The sequence below is a fragment of the Gouania willdenowi genome, chromosome 13, assembly GCF_900634775.1.
Source record: "Gouania willdenowi chromosome 13, fGouWil2.1, whole genome shotgun sequence".
NCBI classification, from domain to species: domain Eukaryota; kingdom Metazoa; phylum Chordata; class Actinopteri; order Blenniiformes; family Gobiesocidae; genus Gouania; species Gouania willdenowi.
The window spans coordinates 29527082-29544018 of record NC_041056.1 but is presented as its reverse complement, the minus strand read 5'-3'; the positions used below and the strand labels follow the sequence as shown (position 1 = coordinate 29544018).

The 16937-nt window shown below is 37.0% G+C and overlaps 2 protein-coding genes across 3 annotated transcripts in view; one reads left to right on the top strand and one right to left on the bottom strand.

Moving 5' to 3' along the window:
- Positions 1 to 790: 790 nt before the first annotated feature.
- On the bottom strand, positions 791 to 8440 carry LOC114474899 (T-cell surface glycoprotein CD3 epsilon chain-like). Its single transcript, XM_028465495.1, has 5 exons — positions 8262 to 8440; positions 7369 to 7554; positions 7165 to 7299; positions 6719 to 6765; positions 791 to 2294 (listed from the first exon to the last, which is right to left on the bottom strand). The coding sequence occupies exons 1-5, from the start codon at positions 8332 to 8334 to the stop codon at positions 2235 to 2237; spliced, it is 501 nt and encodes a 166-aa protein (XP_028321296.1). The 5' UTR covers positions 8335 to 8440; the 3' UTR covers positions 791 to 2234.
- Positions 8441 to 16034: 7594 nt separating this feature from the next.
- LOC114474894 (myelin protein zero-like protein 2) overlaps positions 16035 to 16937 on the top strand; it is a 42975-nt gene continuing 42072 nt past the window's right edge. For both annotated transcript variants that reach the window (XM_028465487.1, XM_028465486.1), the window contains exon 1: positions 16035 to 16249. In XM_028465487.1, coding sequence (XP_028321288.1) covers positions 16195 to 16249 — 55 coding nt within the window. In that variant the 5' untranslated portion in view covers positions 16035 to 16194. The remainder of the gene's footprint in view (positions 16250 to 16937) is intronic.

Genomic DNA, 16937 nt, shown 5'->3' with positions numbered 1-16937 from the left:
GTCTCTGGGGTCACTGGACATTTGTGATAATAAAATGGGGTCACGACCCAAAAAAGGTTGGGAACTTCTGAGTTAATGAGAAAAAAAAAAGAAGAAAAAAAAGAAAGCTAGAGAATACTAGTATAGGGGCCCAACAAGATAGTTTGTACCCAGGGCCCAAAATGTGGTGCTACGCCCCTGCCCGTACCCCACTTTGGGAATGTAGGCTCTAACGTTCTATATAAGCAGTGTTTATTTACAGACAAGGTGTTTAAAATAAAACTGATGTTTCCAAAGACATCTGTACCTCATACATCTAGACAAACAACAAAGACATGCGAGTGCTTGGGGGTGACTGAGCTGTGCGGATATGAGCTGTGGCTTCCAATCTGACACTGTCTGTTCAGGCGCCTCAGTATCGCTTCTAACCAAACTCTGAGAATGAGATGAAAACTGTGGTTGTTAGAGTTGGTTTCATTGGTAACATGTAATGACAACTCAACAGGAAGATCCACCCAGTAGGTGATTATCAAAAAAAAAAAATCTTCATGAAGGAACGAGAAATCAATAATTATTCAATATCTGCTTCTTAGGAGAAAACATTTTATCATTTGAAAGAATGCACTTTTTTTTTTAGCAAAGCAATGCAACATATTTATTGTTTTTCATTTATTTTCATAATGCTAATAACTTTACAAGGTCAATAATAAATTAACTATCACAATGTTTTATGTCAAAACTTGCATTAAATTAAAGATAATAAAAAGCATTTGTGTATCTAACATGATATGGAAAACATATTGATGACTGCCTATTTTCTCTCGATTGCATTAAAGAAGATATTTGCAAAACAAAAAAAAAAATAAAAAAAATAATGATAATATGATTACAAAAAAAAAAAATGCTTCATGGTAGCAAAGATTTAAAAAACAACAAAATCAACATACTGATAATAAACTAAACAAATGAATGGGACTGTTTTATCAGTCGTTAATCAACATTAACATTCATTAACTGCACACAAATCATAACAGCTGGCATTTATTTTACACATGAACAGGTTTCTTATGCATTATTACTGTTGGTACAGCACTGTATGGGACACTATGAGGGTTTCCTGTGCTTTTTAATGAGCTTTGAAAGACTATAAAATCGTTTGTGCATGTAAACGTTGTTTCTAACTTCAATGTTTGTAAGTCAGAGAATATTTTCTCTTTAATTTTCTGTCTTTACTATTACATTGATACGGGTTTTATGGTGAAAACAAACAAAAAACAAAAACAACACCTTTACAAATGTACTACATCTTAATTTACATCAAAAATACAGATAAAACACCATCATAGGAGATAAGCACTCACTTATTGAGAACACATTGGAAATAGGACTGATCGCTCAATGCAGTAATAATAGTTCTGTTACTTTAAATCGGGGTCTCAAACTCGTTTTTGCTCAGGGTCTAAAAATGAAATGGTTTCATCTCAAGTGGGCTGGGCGGGAAAAAAAAGAGCAATGCCAAAATCATTGAGCCCGAGTTTGCACTTTCACGTATAATTAATATAGTAAACTAAAACTAATGCCAAACTAATATATAGTATGTAAGGCACTGACAATATCCAAGCAATAAGTGGCAGATTTTAGTGACTTCAAAATTCTTTGATTTTGTGTAATTTCGAAAGAACTTTGTGGAATTTTTTGGGGAAAATTGCAGGAATTTCGAAAAATTAAGAGGCCTCGCAACAATTTGTCATAAAAAATGACTCCAGTCATGTGATATAGACATGGGGAAAATTGTGAAATTTCATATAATTTGTGAATTTGAAGGAGCTAAGACATCTATAACATGTTTTGTAATTGACACAATGCTTACTTTCTGCTGTGGGCCACGTTGGATGCTCTAAAGAGCGGATTTTTAGCCCCCTGGCCTCATGTTAGACATGTGTGCTTTACATTAAATAAACCACTAAAATTCTGTCCACAGTTTTCATTCAAGGCCAGTGCTTTGGAAGAAAGTAGCCACCAAGAAGAACACTATCAGTGCCACAGATTGAATATTCTCCATTACCAGCAGAAAAATCGAATCAGAACTGATTCCATCAGTTATAAATGAGAATATTCGTGTTTTTAGGTTTGGAGTTCCTTCCAAATCACCAGAAAAACCTCCAGTGTCTGCGCTGCGGAGGATCCGGAGCGTCGTTTCCTCATGTTCTCTTTTATTTTTGTCAGAAATCTGATGTCTTTAGACCGCGTGGTTTTTATCCGGTCCTGTTCACCACAGAGTATGTGTCTTTGGCACGAGTGTGAGGCATCAGTTCCTGAAAAAATAAAACAAAACCAAATTTAAAACACTATACAGCAGCAAATTATTTAAGCACACAGATGGGTTCCAGAATTTTATAAACTCAGGATGTCTCCAAAATTCCTGTAGAATCCAAAATTGTGACATACAACAAACAGGTTAGGGTTTGGGCTAGGGTTAAGTATTGGCCTTGGATAAATAGAGAATCATTTAAAACTGTCAACTTTCCTGATAAGGGGTTAAACTTTGTTTCATGGATTCGTTTATCACCCACAAATATTTGAGTCAACCGAGAATATATGAAGACAGTGGCTATTCGTACGGTAGCCGTATCGATATACCGACATTCTTTTTGTATGCAGCGCCCCTCATTGGCCAGTTTAGGTCACGTGATAGGTCAGTCATTGGCCAGTTTAGGTCATGTAGTCACATGACCCTAACCCCTAACCCCTAACTTTAGCCTTATCCTACCCTTAACCTTAGCCTTATCCTAACCTTAACCTTATCCTAACCTTAATTTTAGCCTTATCCTAACCTTAACCTTATCCTAACTCTAATCTTAACCTTAACCTTTTTCCTAACCCTAAACTTTACCTTTCCCTAATCTTAACTTTAAACTTAACCTGATCCTAACCCTAACCCTAACCTTATCTTAACCTTAACCTTAGCCTAACCTTAAACCTTAACTTTAGCTTTACCTCAAAACTAACCCTCAAGATATATTTATTACTTAATCATAGGAGCATCTACACCTTCATTGCACTCAACACTATCCACTCCCCACCTCTCCCTCCCACAAGTAGGGAATAGGTTGGGCGATGGGTGCCGGTGAGAGCCCAGACAGGCACAGATGTGCCCCCACTTACTCACACCTATATGGTGGTCAACAGGAGCTACCCAGCTAGGGGTGACAGGGTGGCATTCCACCCCTGACCCCTGTTTTATACTCTACACTGCTGTCACCCCACTTTACTGATTACTTCAAACTACACACTCACACCCCATACGCCTTACCATTTTACCTCCACACAGTCTTTCTCCAGGCAATCAGACAGTGGTGGCCGACTGTAATTAGTCTACCCACTAATCAGCTCAGGATATACTACACACACTCCGTACTGATACACTTTCACAAACTCTTTTGATGAATGTGCACGGCATGGTGAAACCCGAGTGACATGCGTTGGCCTGTGCCCTGCCTTTGATTCCCTATTCCAAACTGACTGGACTATTCAGGGGGTTTCATTGAGACCCATAACCAATAAACCTAACCCTAAAAATTGTTGCGATATTGGATTATGACCTAACCCTAAGCCTAAACCTTAACTTAACCCTAAGACGCTACGTACTTGTACTTGAGTATCAGTACTAATGGCACTGGTGGTTGTCCGTACGACAACCGTACAAATAGACACTTTCATATATGAATCAAAAATTAATTAGTTCGATAATGTCAGCATCTGCAAAACAGATCCTGCTCAAAACTGAATCTCTCAAATCCATCCATACCATTGGTCTGTTCTGTCTAGAACCGTCTTCTAATGGTTTCACATCGTTTAAAGGGAAGCCAGGATAGACGAGAGACATTTCAAAAAGACTGAAGCATACTGTACATCTAGCGTTTAAAGGTTCAGTATTAAACTATTTTTCACCCATCTCCATTTGTTCTAAGAACCCCAACAACATAGTATTTGAGGTTTATTCTCCCAAACTCACCGATTTTTCCAGAGTTTTAGCCTCTGAAAAGTCACTTTCATGACGCTTCTAAAAACAGGCATATGCATGAGTTGGCGTGTCTGTAGATGCAGACCATTGCCATTTTGTTTTGCTCTCCACACACTCTCTTTATTGTTTTGAGCCAAAACACTGCACATTACAGTAAAACTCATGGCTATTTAAGCAGCTATTGTGATCGTGAGTCTGACAAACACTGCTTCAGGGTGTCTGTTTATCACACCAGCAGCAGAGTCTGTCATCTGAGTCAACGGTTTGATGCTAAGTCACTTTCTTGTCATCCAATTAAATGCAGAGAACACATTTCATATATACAGTATATAGCTTTACATATATGACAATATAGTATAATGTATATTCTGTATTAAACTGCAGTGGTTGTTTTTGCTGTGAGGTAGTTTGAGAGGGAGGAGTTAAAATTTTCACATTCTTATAGGGTAGGAGGAGCCAGGATTGTCAGGGGGAGGAGTTTCCACCTTATGATGTAATATTGGGGGGAAAATCCAACTCGCCGATTTGGACTTTTAACAAAATGTGGAATAACAAGGATGGAGGAAACAGAACTTTTTCATCTTAGGTCCTCTGAATGAGACTAAATGGATGTATATCACTGTAGGAAAACCATTCTAAAGTGAACTTTTCATATTACTGCCCCTTTAAGTTCAAACGGCCAAATCCGGCCTTTCAAAGGGTCTAATGTGGCTTTCTCAATAATTTAAACACCATCGATCATGAAGTAAAACACTTCTCGGCTCATTGGCAAATTAGCGAACACGTAACTGAGTTGATTTGGAGCGTTTGTAATCGAAAGTTGATTGTGAATGGTACGTTACTAAAATTTATGAAAGGAGACTTCTGATCTGAATTCTGTTTGATTGCATTGATATTTGGACGTTCTAAAACCTAATACCTCTAAGGAAATTTGTTTAGATAGATAGATAGATAGATAGATAGATAGATAGATAGATAGATAGATAAATAGATAGATAGATAGATAGATAGATAGATAAATAGATAGATAGATAGATAGATAGATAGATAGATAGATAGATAGATAGATAGATAGATAGATAGATAGATAGATAGATAGATAGATAGATAGATAGGCTTCATACCTACCAAACAAAGGTCTTTTTAAGCTTCTTTTCAGATGTTTCGATGGTATGGATTTTTTATTGGTTTTCTCTCTCTTTTTCTTTCTTTCTCTCTCTTTTTTTTAAATGTTGCTAATACTACATTTCAATAACATTATTAGCTATATTGTGCATACCTGTCAAGAATCCCGTTTTGGGAAACTCCTGTATTTTACCCCTCTTTCCCGCCATCTTCGTATTAGTATTTTCCCGTATTTTAATGTAACAATAATTAAAAGAAACCTTACTAAACTGAACGCTGTCACTAACTTCGTGAGAACTGCCACCTGAAATTGCCTGAGTGGCAGTTATCGCGAGATTAGTGCCGACGGCGGCAACAAACCCGAAAAAAACAAAGAACTGGTGTAAATACGTTGTAAAAAGAGTTTATCTTCATAAAGACCATCAGGATGGGACACAGTTACATGTTCTGTTAGATTATTGACTGAGATTTTAGCGTCTACCTCAGTGGAAGGAACCACGTAAGTCACCATGAAATATTAGTAAACGTCACAAATATACACTGCTTTCAAAAAGTGTTAAAGGATGTAAAATCTGTAATAAATGTGTCTAATAAGTCATTAGTGAATACCAGAGAACCACATGAGTGAGCATGAGAAATTATAAGAAAATATATAATGAAAATAAAATGTTAATGTCTAATTTAAAGACAAGCAATGTGAAATTAACAGTAAATATGCAACGTGTTGACTTGTATATAAACTGTAAGTATATTAAATATATCCATTTATGTTTTAATTTAGGCTGTTTTATCATTTAGCAATTAGGGCTGGGCGATATATCGAGATTCATTGATGTATCGAGTTTTCTATTTTGGCGATATAGAAAACTATAATATTTCTTATATCTATAAATAAATATATATGTATATATTATAGCTTATTATGTATCAAAATACTAGTTTTAGCAGTGGCTGTTTTTACTTCTCAGAACAACATGTAAAGCTCAGTTAGATGATTAATGAGTGCACATATTGATCAGCTGTTTGTTAATAAATGTCCTTGTGTAATATTTTGCACCAGCAAATTTAACCCATAATTGTTTTTCTGGTCAGACTTTATTTAATAAAATTATCAAGATTTATATCATTTATCACCATTTTGAGAAAATATATTGAGATATGAGTTTTGGTCCATATCACCAGCTCTAGTAGGAATGTTCACAGCATTTCAATGTTAATAAAGGTCGATCTACCAGATTCTAATCACATAATTGTATTTAGTAAGTGGTTGATAAGTGGGTATTTCAGATTTCTTGTACACCTATCTTAAAATATAAGGAATACTGGAGCTTGGTTGGGCGGGTGGGACGGCTCGTAGTGTGGGCGCCAGAAAATTTCCCTTATTTTCAAATCCAAAACTCGACAGGTATGATTATGACACTTGTCCACATCAACTATCCACTCCATATAATATTAATAATTCTAATACATCAAATTATTCTGAAAATCAAACAAAAACCTTCTTGCTCTGTACCTGAGATCTGAGTCTCTGTAATAAACATATTTTGAGTTGTTTTTCCATAAAATGAGTTACTGAAAAAGCCCATTTACCTCATAATCACGAGATGGCGTGGGTGGGGCTCCTGACCGTGCTGGTGCTGTAAAGAAAAGACAAAAAGAAAATAATTATAATAGCAGTATCACCATCTTTCTAAACACAAGGTACAGGAAATGTCACAGAAAAACACTGGTTTCCCCACAGTTTGTTTTCTTTTATTGAATTTTGATTCAGTGTTTTGGTGATGCTTCAGTTTTATTGTTTACCTATTTCCCTCAGATGACTGAGTTTCATGTTAAATCATGCTAAACCTTCGAAAGTCTTGTTTCTTTTTTATTATTTTCTCAAAAAACAAAAAAAAAAACAGATTACCTTCCATCAAACTGTCACTTAAGTTCCTCAACATCCCACGACCTTTAGTTCTTTAATCTAACTGGTCTGGTCATTGACAAACTGCTCTCTGAGAAATGTTTTCATCACTTTTTGTGTGTAATCCTACCTTTCGTAGATACGGCTGACATCTTCTTCTTTGTGCACTTGTAAACAATGATCATCACACCAATTGTCATGGTCAGGTTCACAACAAGGATCGCCAAAAGTAAATGTGTATCCAGTTCAAAGCAATTCTCACAGGCTGGAGGACAAAAGACTTCCGTTTGTCAAACATCAACCAACACAGAGGAAACGAGACGCTATTACTTACTTTTTCCTTCAACGTAGAAATTATATTTTTCGGAATCAGCGAATTCACAGCGGTAATGGACTCTGCCCGTATACTTGAACGTCAACTTGTCTTTGTCATCATTGTCCACCTTGACATCGTTTAAAAACCATTGTCCCTCATTAGGACATGTCAGAGTGACGTCTTCTCTCCAGAATTCAACATTTCCTGTAAAGACACATTTGAATACATTATGGGACTTTGCTTTAATTAATCAATGATCAAGATGATATCACATGGTTACCTATTAAATGTACATACCTGTATATTATCTATGGATAAGTAACCATGTGTTTTATAGAGTTCATTCAGTTTTTAAAATGTGAAGCGTGATGTCATCCAGCAGGAGTTATTTAAACCAGTTTAGTCTAACACAGTGTTTCTCAACCTTTTCTCCCCCCCGAGGCCTCTCTTCAGATTAGGAGAACCCCTTTGTCACTCCAATTTAGTAACCTTTCTTGTTTTATTTACATGTTGTTAACATGTTGGCTTCTAAAATCTCCTACAGCTTGAAATTGTCAACCTGTACGTTTAACGCACACTAAATATCAATTTTGTGCATTTCAGTAATTGTATATCAGAGAATATATTTACCTCAATTTTTAGTAATGTGCATAACATGTAAGTAACAATTTAGCAGGATATTAAGGCCACAATATTGTTTATTCCATTAATGCCGTTTATTGTCAACGGGTGGAAAAGATGTTGGATGAGCATGTACAGTGTCTGAAATGTGCTTAAAAATGACTCAGCATGTTGGAAATAGATTCATCAATGTGTTCAAGTACCCCTAGGGGTACACGTACCTCTGGTTGGGAACCACTGGTCTAACACAAATGTACTTGTTAAACAGGATAAAAAAAGAAGATATTTACCTTGAGCAGTTTTGACGGCAGCTGGAAACAGGATGAGGACGATAAATACAGGCTGAACAGTGAATCTATACATATTCTATCCTGCTTTTAACTCTTTGCTCGGTTTCCTCTTAAATTACACCAGCAGCGTTAAAATGGCTGTTCCACTGTTCTAAGAAGATTCTCAGAGGCTGATCTGATGCTTCTTTCACTGACTGACGCTTTCTCACACAAACGTGGCACAGCCCACAGGAAGTGTGTGTGTGTGTGGTTCTTTTTTCCCTCTATGTTTTTACAGTTAAACCTCAAAATGAATACGGATTGAACCAAAAGTGTGTTGAAATGCTAATATTTGCTTTCTGGTTGTTTAAATATGAAATTTCCCCTAAAACAAACACTGTGAAACCTTATACCTATCCAACCTGTTCACCAGTGATCAGGACATAATGGTTTGTTTTGACTGGGGTGTTTAACAAGCACTGGTTTGTGTTTGTATCTTGAAACTGATGAGGTTGATGTATTTGAAACTGTCATGTAGAAGGAGATTTAATGCGTGACACTAACTTTAGCCAACACAGCAGATGTGGCCATTACTTTAATTACGTTTTCATTTCAGTTGACTTTAGCATAGACTCAGTTAGAGTGATTGATTATATGTCAATGGTGTGATCCTCTTCTTGATCTAATCTGTTGGTATGAATTAAGACAGTTTCATATCAGGGACATTTGTTCCACAACGAGCAGATCAGCGTTTATGTCTTTGGAAAGTCAACAACTAAAAAAACAACGCTGCAGAACTTTGTTGTTGTTGCCAGCTCCTCTTCTTCATTCTTCTTTTCATTTGTTTTATTAACTGCACACGTTTTCTAATGGAATTGTAAATCAGAACCAAACCAAATAACAGTATGTCGTCAGCACACGCCCGTATTTGTGTGCATTTTTCACATTATGGATATAGCTCTACACCGTCCTCTACTTTATTACATTTATGATTGTGCATCGAAATCAAATCAGCTTTTCTGTATAATAGCACCGCACACAGCAAAACATGTACTCCATTCTCTTATTGTGCTTTATGACATTTATTACTGTTTGATAACTAGGTTTAAAGCTGTGGGTTGTTTTTCTCTCTCTTGTTTACCTCGTGAACCTATTAATCAAACCTTGAGAACACGGTCGTTTGTATCAGCTGTGCACAGTGGCGTAGTGGTTAGCACGTCCTGGGTTCAAGCGATGGGGTGGACACTTTGGTCGTGTCTGTGTGGAGTTTGCATGTTCTCCCCTTGGTTGCGTGAGTTTTCTCCAGGTACTCTGGCTTCCTCCCACCGTTCCAAAACATGGCTGTTTGGTTGACTAGAGTCTGTTGTGAGTGTGTACTGCCCAGTGATGGACTGGCGCCCTGTCCAGGGTCATGTACCTCTGCTTAACGCCCAATGAGAGCTTAAGATAGGCACCAGCAGACCCCCGCAACCCTGAAAGAAGGAGCAGACGGGTTAGAAAATGGATGGATGATGTATCAGTAAGCTGGTCTGAGTTCTGAACAAAATATAAATGAGAAATATAAGCCATTTACTGATGTATCTATGGTGTTAGGACATTTTAGATGTTGACATCTGCCTTTTCATGTGTCATTAAAGAGTTGTGTACAAAAGATATATTTTTAGAAAGGTTGAAAAGTTATCATATACACAAATACTTTATGTAAAAAAAAATAAAAAAAAAGACTCATGAATGACTAAAAATGTGAATGATTTTGGACGGTGCCTCTGCAATGTGTTCTTGTACCCATAGAGGTACACGTACCCCTGGTAGGGAATCACTAGCCAAATCTTTAGCACAATGATCATTTTAAAGTTGGACCCTCCCACAGAACAGAGAAGTACAGTCATTTATAAATGTACTATTGGTCAGTTTTCCCATCGCAATCAGATTTACAGAACAAGTGAAACATTTGAGCAGATTATTATGTTCAGAGTTCATTTTTCTTGTTGTTTTTTGCTTGTGCTGATGTGGAGTTACTCAGATATTGTTGACAAAAGTGCATTTCTGCCCCCATGTGGTCATACCCAGCATAAAGGCAGCTCAGAGCAGTAAATAATAATAAAATTTAAAAAAAGCTGAGGGGATTCACCAAACACAGACATCATATTTCAGCCAACATCAACTACTTTCCAAATACCAATGACCAATCCTTATCCATTTAAATATTAGTATTTATGATTAATCATTTTTGCACTATATTTATTTATTTATTTATTTAAATGAACAATGCATATTATTAAACATAAAATGTAAATATGCCAGAATTAGCCAATGGCTACTTTCCATCTGTAGTCCCTGGCAGATCAAGAAAATACAAAGACCAATGTACAACATTAAATACAAAACATCATCACACAGATCATCCACACAATTAAACTTGAGACAAAAACATAAAGATAGTGGTCAGTGGTCACATGTCTGGTTCCCCTAGACCAGGGGTCTGCAACCTGCGGCTCTGGAGCCTCATGTGGCTCATTGACTCTTTTGCAATGGCTCCCTATATCTTAAAAAAAAAAAAAAAAAAAAAAAAAAACTATTGAAATACAGTTACTTTTTTTACAGAGGTTATTAATGATTAATGACAAATAAAATCATGATATAACAACTTCTTAACCTAAAATAAATCACGTTGTGCAATGACTCAGCACCTTCTGCAACATCTACAGACCATTAACTTTCCTGCACATGTGACGAACCTTAAGTTTTAAATCTCTGGTAAGATAAACTAAACCAACAAAAACATTATTCTGGAAGAAAACAGAGTCTTTTATTGTGTGGGAACAGATTCATTTAACCGCCAATGTGACGGTTAAATATGCTTTATACTTTTACACATACATTTTGTAGCCTTTCAAATACATTAACTAAAAATGTCTTCTTTATATAACATTGTGTTCATGTAAACTGAGATGCGCAAGAATTTTTAATTTATTTTATTTTATTTTAAACTGTTTTAAGGTTGCCTTTTACATGACCAATATAAATCAAATCAATTTAAATCAAACATTATTCTATATAATTTTAACTGTATTGTCTTCATTGAGAAGGTATTTTTTTGGCTCCAGGAGGACTTTAATCCAGGTGAGATGAGGTCAAATGGTTCCTTGTGTAGAGTAAAGGTTGCAGACCCCTGCCCTATAGACCAACTCACACACGCACATAAACTTTTAAACACTCTGTTTTATCGCCACCACCAACAGAACTGCCTTATTCCTTAAGTATTAAGTAATTACACAGGCAAACATGATTTTATTCAGATGGTTAAGATAAAAATCTACGATTCTAACTCGTTTCTGAGGAAGTTCTAAAACCAGTAAAGCACAGCATACAGTTTAAAATGTTGCTTTCAAGGACAAAACTTCACAGAATGTTTTCTGAATGTTGCACAACCAAGGCAGCACTTTTACTTTCTATCCAACATGATTAAACCGCTGTACAGGTGTATTCTAACATTTAAAGGATGTGCCAGGTGCAGTTATTATACATTATAAAAGTTTACCTCCGTGTTAAACAGCTTTTATCTTACAGTGTAGATAAAGAACGTATCCTCCTCTTTTTGTTAAATCTATATGATTAAATGTTGGGGTGGAATATGTTTGGTTTGTATTTCTTTTTCCCTTTTTAATCAAATTGTTATATTCTTCTTTTTGTCTTCTTCTTTAATATAATATCGGATTTAAAAAATAAAGACAAATTGAAAAGACAAATTTGGAAGCGTCATAAGAGATGTTAAGGGTGTTTTTCATGTTTATTAAGATAATAAAACATGTATAAAAGTCAAAATGTAGGAGATAGTTTTGATCTTTAAGTGAGAAATTACAGCCACCCCATTTCATTACTACCATTTAAACTTTTTGTCATCAGGTGTGTGTTCATGGTGAAGGTTATGTGTTGAAGGCAGCATCAAAATGTGTGACTAAAATGACCTTGTTGAATAATTTTTTTTATGATGGGATTAGAATACTCAATAATCTAGGTTTACAAACCATATTGGCAGCCGTTCTCTGACTGTTTTGGGATCATAGTCAATATAATAATGACATCTACTGAACCCACTTGCTTGGTCTGGGATTTTCTGCAAAATTTGTGGCAGGGTCAAAATTCAATATAGTTATTGTTCAATTTATTTTGCAGTGTTTGGACCTCTTCAGAGCAACTGGACTTCTTTTCCACATCCCACCCGAGTATTTGATGCTGACCAGTCCATAACATATACTCTTTTATAGCTGGATAACATCAAACTGGTTTGTTAACCAGGACAATGACTTTATTTTACTCTAATGACCTTTATAGTTACTGGATCATATTTATGGCGTCTATTTCACAAACACAACAAAGGACATTTTTTTAGGACTCGACAATAAAAGGCAGAATGAATACTGAAAAATAATAGCAAAGCCACAACATAATACCAGCCTGAGAAAAAAAAAAGAATAGAGTGATATTATACAGTATGGAAAACAATAATTTATGTCGATAGATGTTTTAGCTTCAGTGCAGTTTCCTTCTGCTCAGTTACAGTGTCTCAGGTATACATTTTTAAGTGATTATTTAATCTGCTCTGCTGAAAATATTGATCCTAAAAAAATACATGTATATATATATATATATATATATATATATATATATAAGCTTCAGTTTATTACTATTGATTTTGCACAAATTCACTAAGAGAAGATAATTCCACCTGTAAACAGTCAGAAATCCAACAAAATGCAGCCAACATCACCTCCTTTTTGGAAAACTCCACCCAGCCACACAGCTCCTGATTTTACAATAGGTACATACTGTACATATACATTACAACTTGATGAAATACAAATTAGGAATTGAGAATAAATAAATGTCCTGTTAAGGCTGCGACGAAAGGCTTTTAAAAACCAGGACTGATCAGACACAATGCAAACCGAATCACATCTAAGCTGTGGTTCTCAAGGATACATGTATGTGTGTGTTAAACTCTATTTTAAAATTTGCAATCAACAATAATTGACCTTTCGCAAAACCACGCCCACAAACTGTCATTGTCCAATCATACGTGCGACCAACCGTTACTATGCAAGCAAGGTCCGACATGCTCAGAGCAGGCACTATGGTGAATGATGGACATCCCAAAAGTAAATAAAAGGGGCGGGGCTAATATATACATATATATATAAAAAGCTTGTAACGATTCATCCATTAGATTAATGAATCAATTTGGGTTCCTCTCATCCAACTACATCGCTCTGTGTTCAGCAAATTGTCATTCCAGATGTCTTTAATGATCAATCTAAAATCGTTTTAAAAGGTAATCAATAGATTGTATCGATACAAGGAAATAACGCATTGGATTTAAGCACGGCAGACTTTATATGGATGTATTTTAAAAGCTATTTTAATATTACGGTCGACAAACAAATCGGAGAAGCTGGCGAAGGAGAAATTGATCAATAATCCATCTTTATGGTCCAGAGTGTGGAAACACTTTGGCTTGAGTCGCTCACTGTGTCAACCGTCGACCACCAGGCCCTTCATGCGGCGTTCACTGCAGCAGCAGCACATCTAGCGCTAGCTCGTTAGCATTAGCTCTGCAGAAATCTAACCCTAACCCTAAGTACCAGGTTTAACCACTGCTCATTTAACCTCAACAGATCTCGCTTGCACTTAGTTTTTTATATTACGTTTGTATTATTTGTTATGTATTAGATAAAGCAGAAGAGTCAGGCAAACCTAATATGTATTTTTTATTGAAAACATACTGAGTATTGAAAATGAGCACGTTAGGATTGCTCCCCGGCGACCTAAGCTCATAGGTCTTTGCTCTATGCTTGGCTACTAAAATACAAACTCTGTGATAGGTTATTTATTGGCAGTGGCTACCTGTACGGTTGCCGTATCAACATACCGAAATTCTATCCGTACGCAGCGCCCCTCATTGGCCAGTTTAGGTCACGTGACTAAGACTAAACCATACCCTGAACCTAACCCATACCCTAAAAATTGTTGCGATATTGGGTTATAACAAACCCTAATGCTACGTATTTGTACTTTGGTAACCGTACCAATAGACACTTCCTTATTTATTTGTGTAAGACAGTCAAATGCAATGACGACGCCGGACAGGGTTGCTGAGACATTGTTTACCATTCCAGTTTTCTTCTTGGGCGGCCATGCCCCGAACAATGGGTTGGACTTCATGCAATTGGTCTATTTAACAATAACACGAGGATTCCAACCATTCCTTGTGTGCCATCTGTGTGCTGTTAAACTGTGTGTCTATGTGTGTGCGTGTGTGTGTGTTGAACCTGGAAATTCTGATGTCTGCTCTGTGAGGAAGCATTCGGGACACTTTTGAGATTGCAACCTAAGTGCAGACAATACAATGATATGACAATCATGTGTGTCTAAGTCTAAGCATAAGCAAAAGGGTCAAAGCACAAACCCAACAAGCAGAAAAGCTTCAAATCCTGTTGATTTAAACTTAAAGTTATTGTAGATGATGTTTAGCTTCTGGGTGGATCATCCAGACTATTGGTCCTCCTAATTGTCAATCATGTTTACGACAGGCCGTCGTACGTGCTCGTGCTTGTGCCCGGTGCGCACCGGGTCCTTTGAAAATGGATTTTCACTTACTGGTGGCGAGTCTGACATAGTGGGAAAAGTGCAAATGTTCTTATGTAAGGTAAGCTTGTGACCGATGTCCACACCAACTTGTAAAACAGGAGGAAAACGGGGCTCGTGCACGCTCTCCCGCACACGTAGGCGTGTTGTGCAAGCGTGTTTTTTTCAAAATGTGGCGAGGGCGTTTCTTTTTTAAACATCGTCCACAATACCTTTAAGTGTTGGTTGGATTTTATTCAAATAAAATGTGAATACATTTTCCATGAAATGTTTGTTTGTATATATACATATTAAATGTACTGTATATGCAATTTCTTTACAAGAAACATCAGGAATCTATGAAACTTCACCTGCACTGTCCAGTACAAATTTATTTCACTTGCACTGGTAAAATTATTAGTTTGGCTAAAGAGTAACTGAATTGATTTAATCTAAATACGGGGTGCCTCTAATGCCCTTGGTGACCCACAGTTCTCCCGTTCTTGTTTCCCATGTTATTTGTTACTGTTCTCCCTGCATGTTCTCTATAAACGCGATTATACTGGAATTTGTGTAAAGCACTATGTGGTTTTTACCTGTGAAAAACGCTCTATAAATAAAGATAACTTACTTACTTGATTTCAAGTCACTGAATCGTTTCGGATCGAATCGTTCTAGATTAACCAATATCGTCCTTGAATCGAATTGGCAACAATGAATCGTGATTGGAATCGAATCGTTACACCCTAATATATAAATTTATATACGATTTACTCTGAATACGAGAAATGAAAGTCTGAAAATAGTCTATATACATGATGTGAAGGAAAACTAATGAATGTGCTGCATGTGCCTAATAAAGAGGTCAGCCATAGCGCATTGAGCTGTCATTGATCTGATAAATAAAATGAATGACATCGGATCATAAGCACTTTGTGACGTGTTGTGATGTCAGGCTTTATCGTTTGCTTGCGCAACGATTCCAGGCAGCCATGGAGCTGTAGAACAGGTCTGATCACAGAAAGAATCCAGCAGGTCTGGGGTTGGACATGTTGGAGAGAGTCTGAGACTGAGGCAGGCTGACAGGACTCGGTTACTCCGCCCGAAAAGAAACGGTGGAGGAGGGAGGGAGAGGGAGGGAGGGAGGGAGGGAGGGAGGGCGCAGGAAACCCAGGGAGAGTTCAGAGACGAGTCGGAACGCGTCTGGAAAGACTTTAAGAGGATCTGGAGATCCTGGAGCAGGTTTATTGTCTGTGTGTAGATCGTTACTGGATCAGAAGCGGACTGTGTTTCTGTCCTGTTGGGTGAGAAGGAGCGCGACGTCCATCAGATGTGCGTAAAAGGCGTCCACGTCCTCACCGTCCTGTCGGGACTCGCAGCTTTAGGTGAGACTATTTTTTTTTTTACCCTGTGACCTGACAGAGCTGTTTAAGAGTTTTTGTTTGAAATGTTTTCAACACATTCTTTAGATTCCATCACTCGTTTAATCTCAAACTGCGTAAAAGCTGAAAGTCTTCTGCGCTCTGTGCGTTTAAAAAAAAAAAGTTTACTGCGTTATTTCCCAGGAGGGATTAGAGACATAACAGGAACATCATCTCTCTGACACACACTCAAATCATTGATGTTCAAAGTAAACGTGAAAGGCCTGATTGTGTGCATTAGTGAAAGCTCCTCTGGGAGCCTTTAACGGTCCATCTCACAGCTCCATGCGTGCGTCACTGGGAAGTGGAAACCTTGGCATATGGAACCCACGTTTTCCCAGTCAAACAGCCAGAGATGGGAGTCCTTTTAAGACTTTGCTGTCATTTACGTCAACATACCATGACCCTATTGTGTTTGGGATTCGTTATACAACCTCCTTCCTTACATTTGTAAGAGATCCTGAAGTGTTCCACCTGCTTCCCCTTCAGAGGATCCACAGGATGTCATCATAACAACACGCAGACAAACAGTAACAGTAACAGTAACAGTAACACATCTCTTCCTCACAATAAAAGGCTTTAATGGCTCCACTAATAAAACTAACACAGCCAATTTATTCATAAGACGCAGGTTTGTTTAACCTTGGAGTAA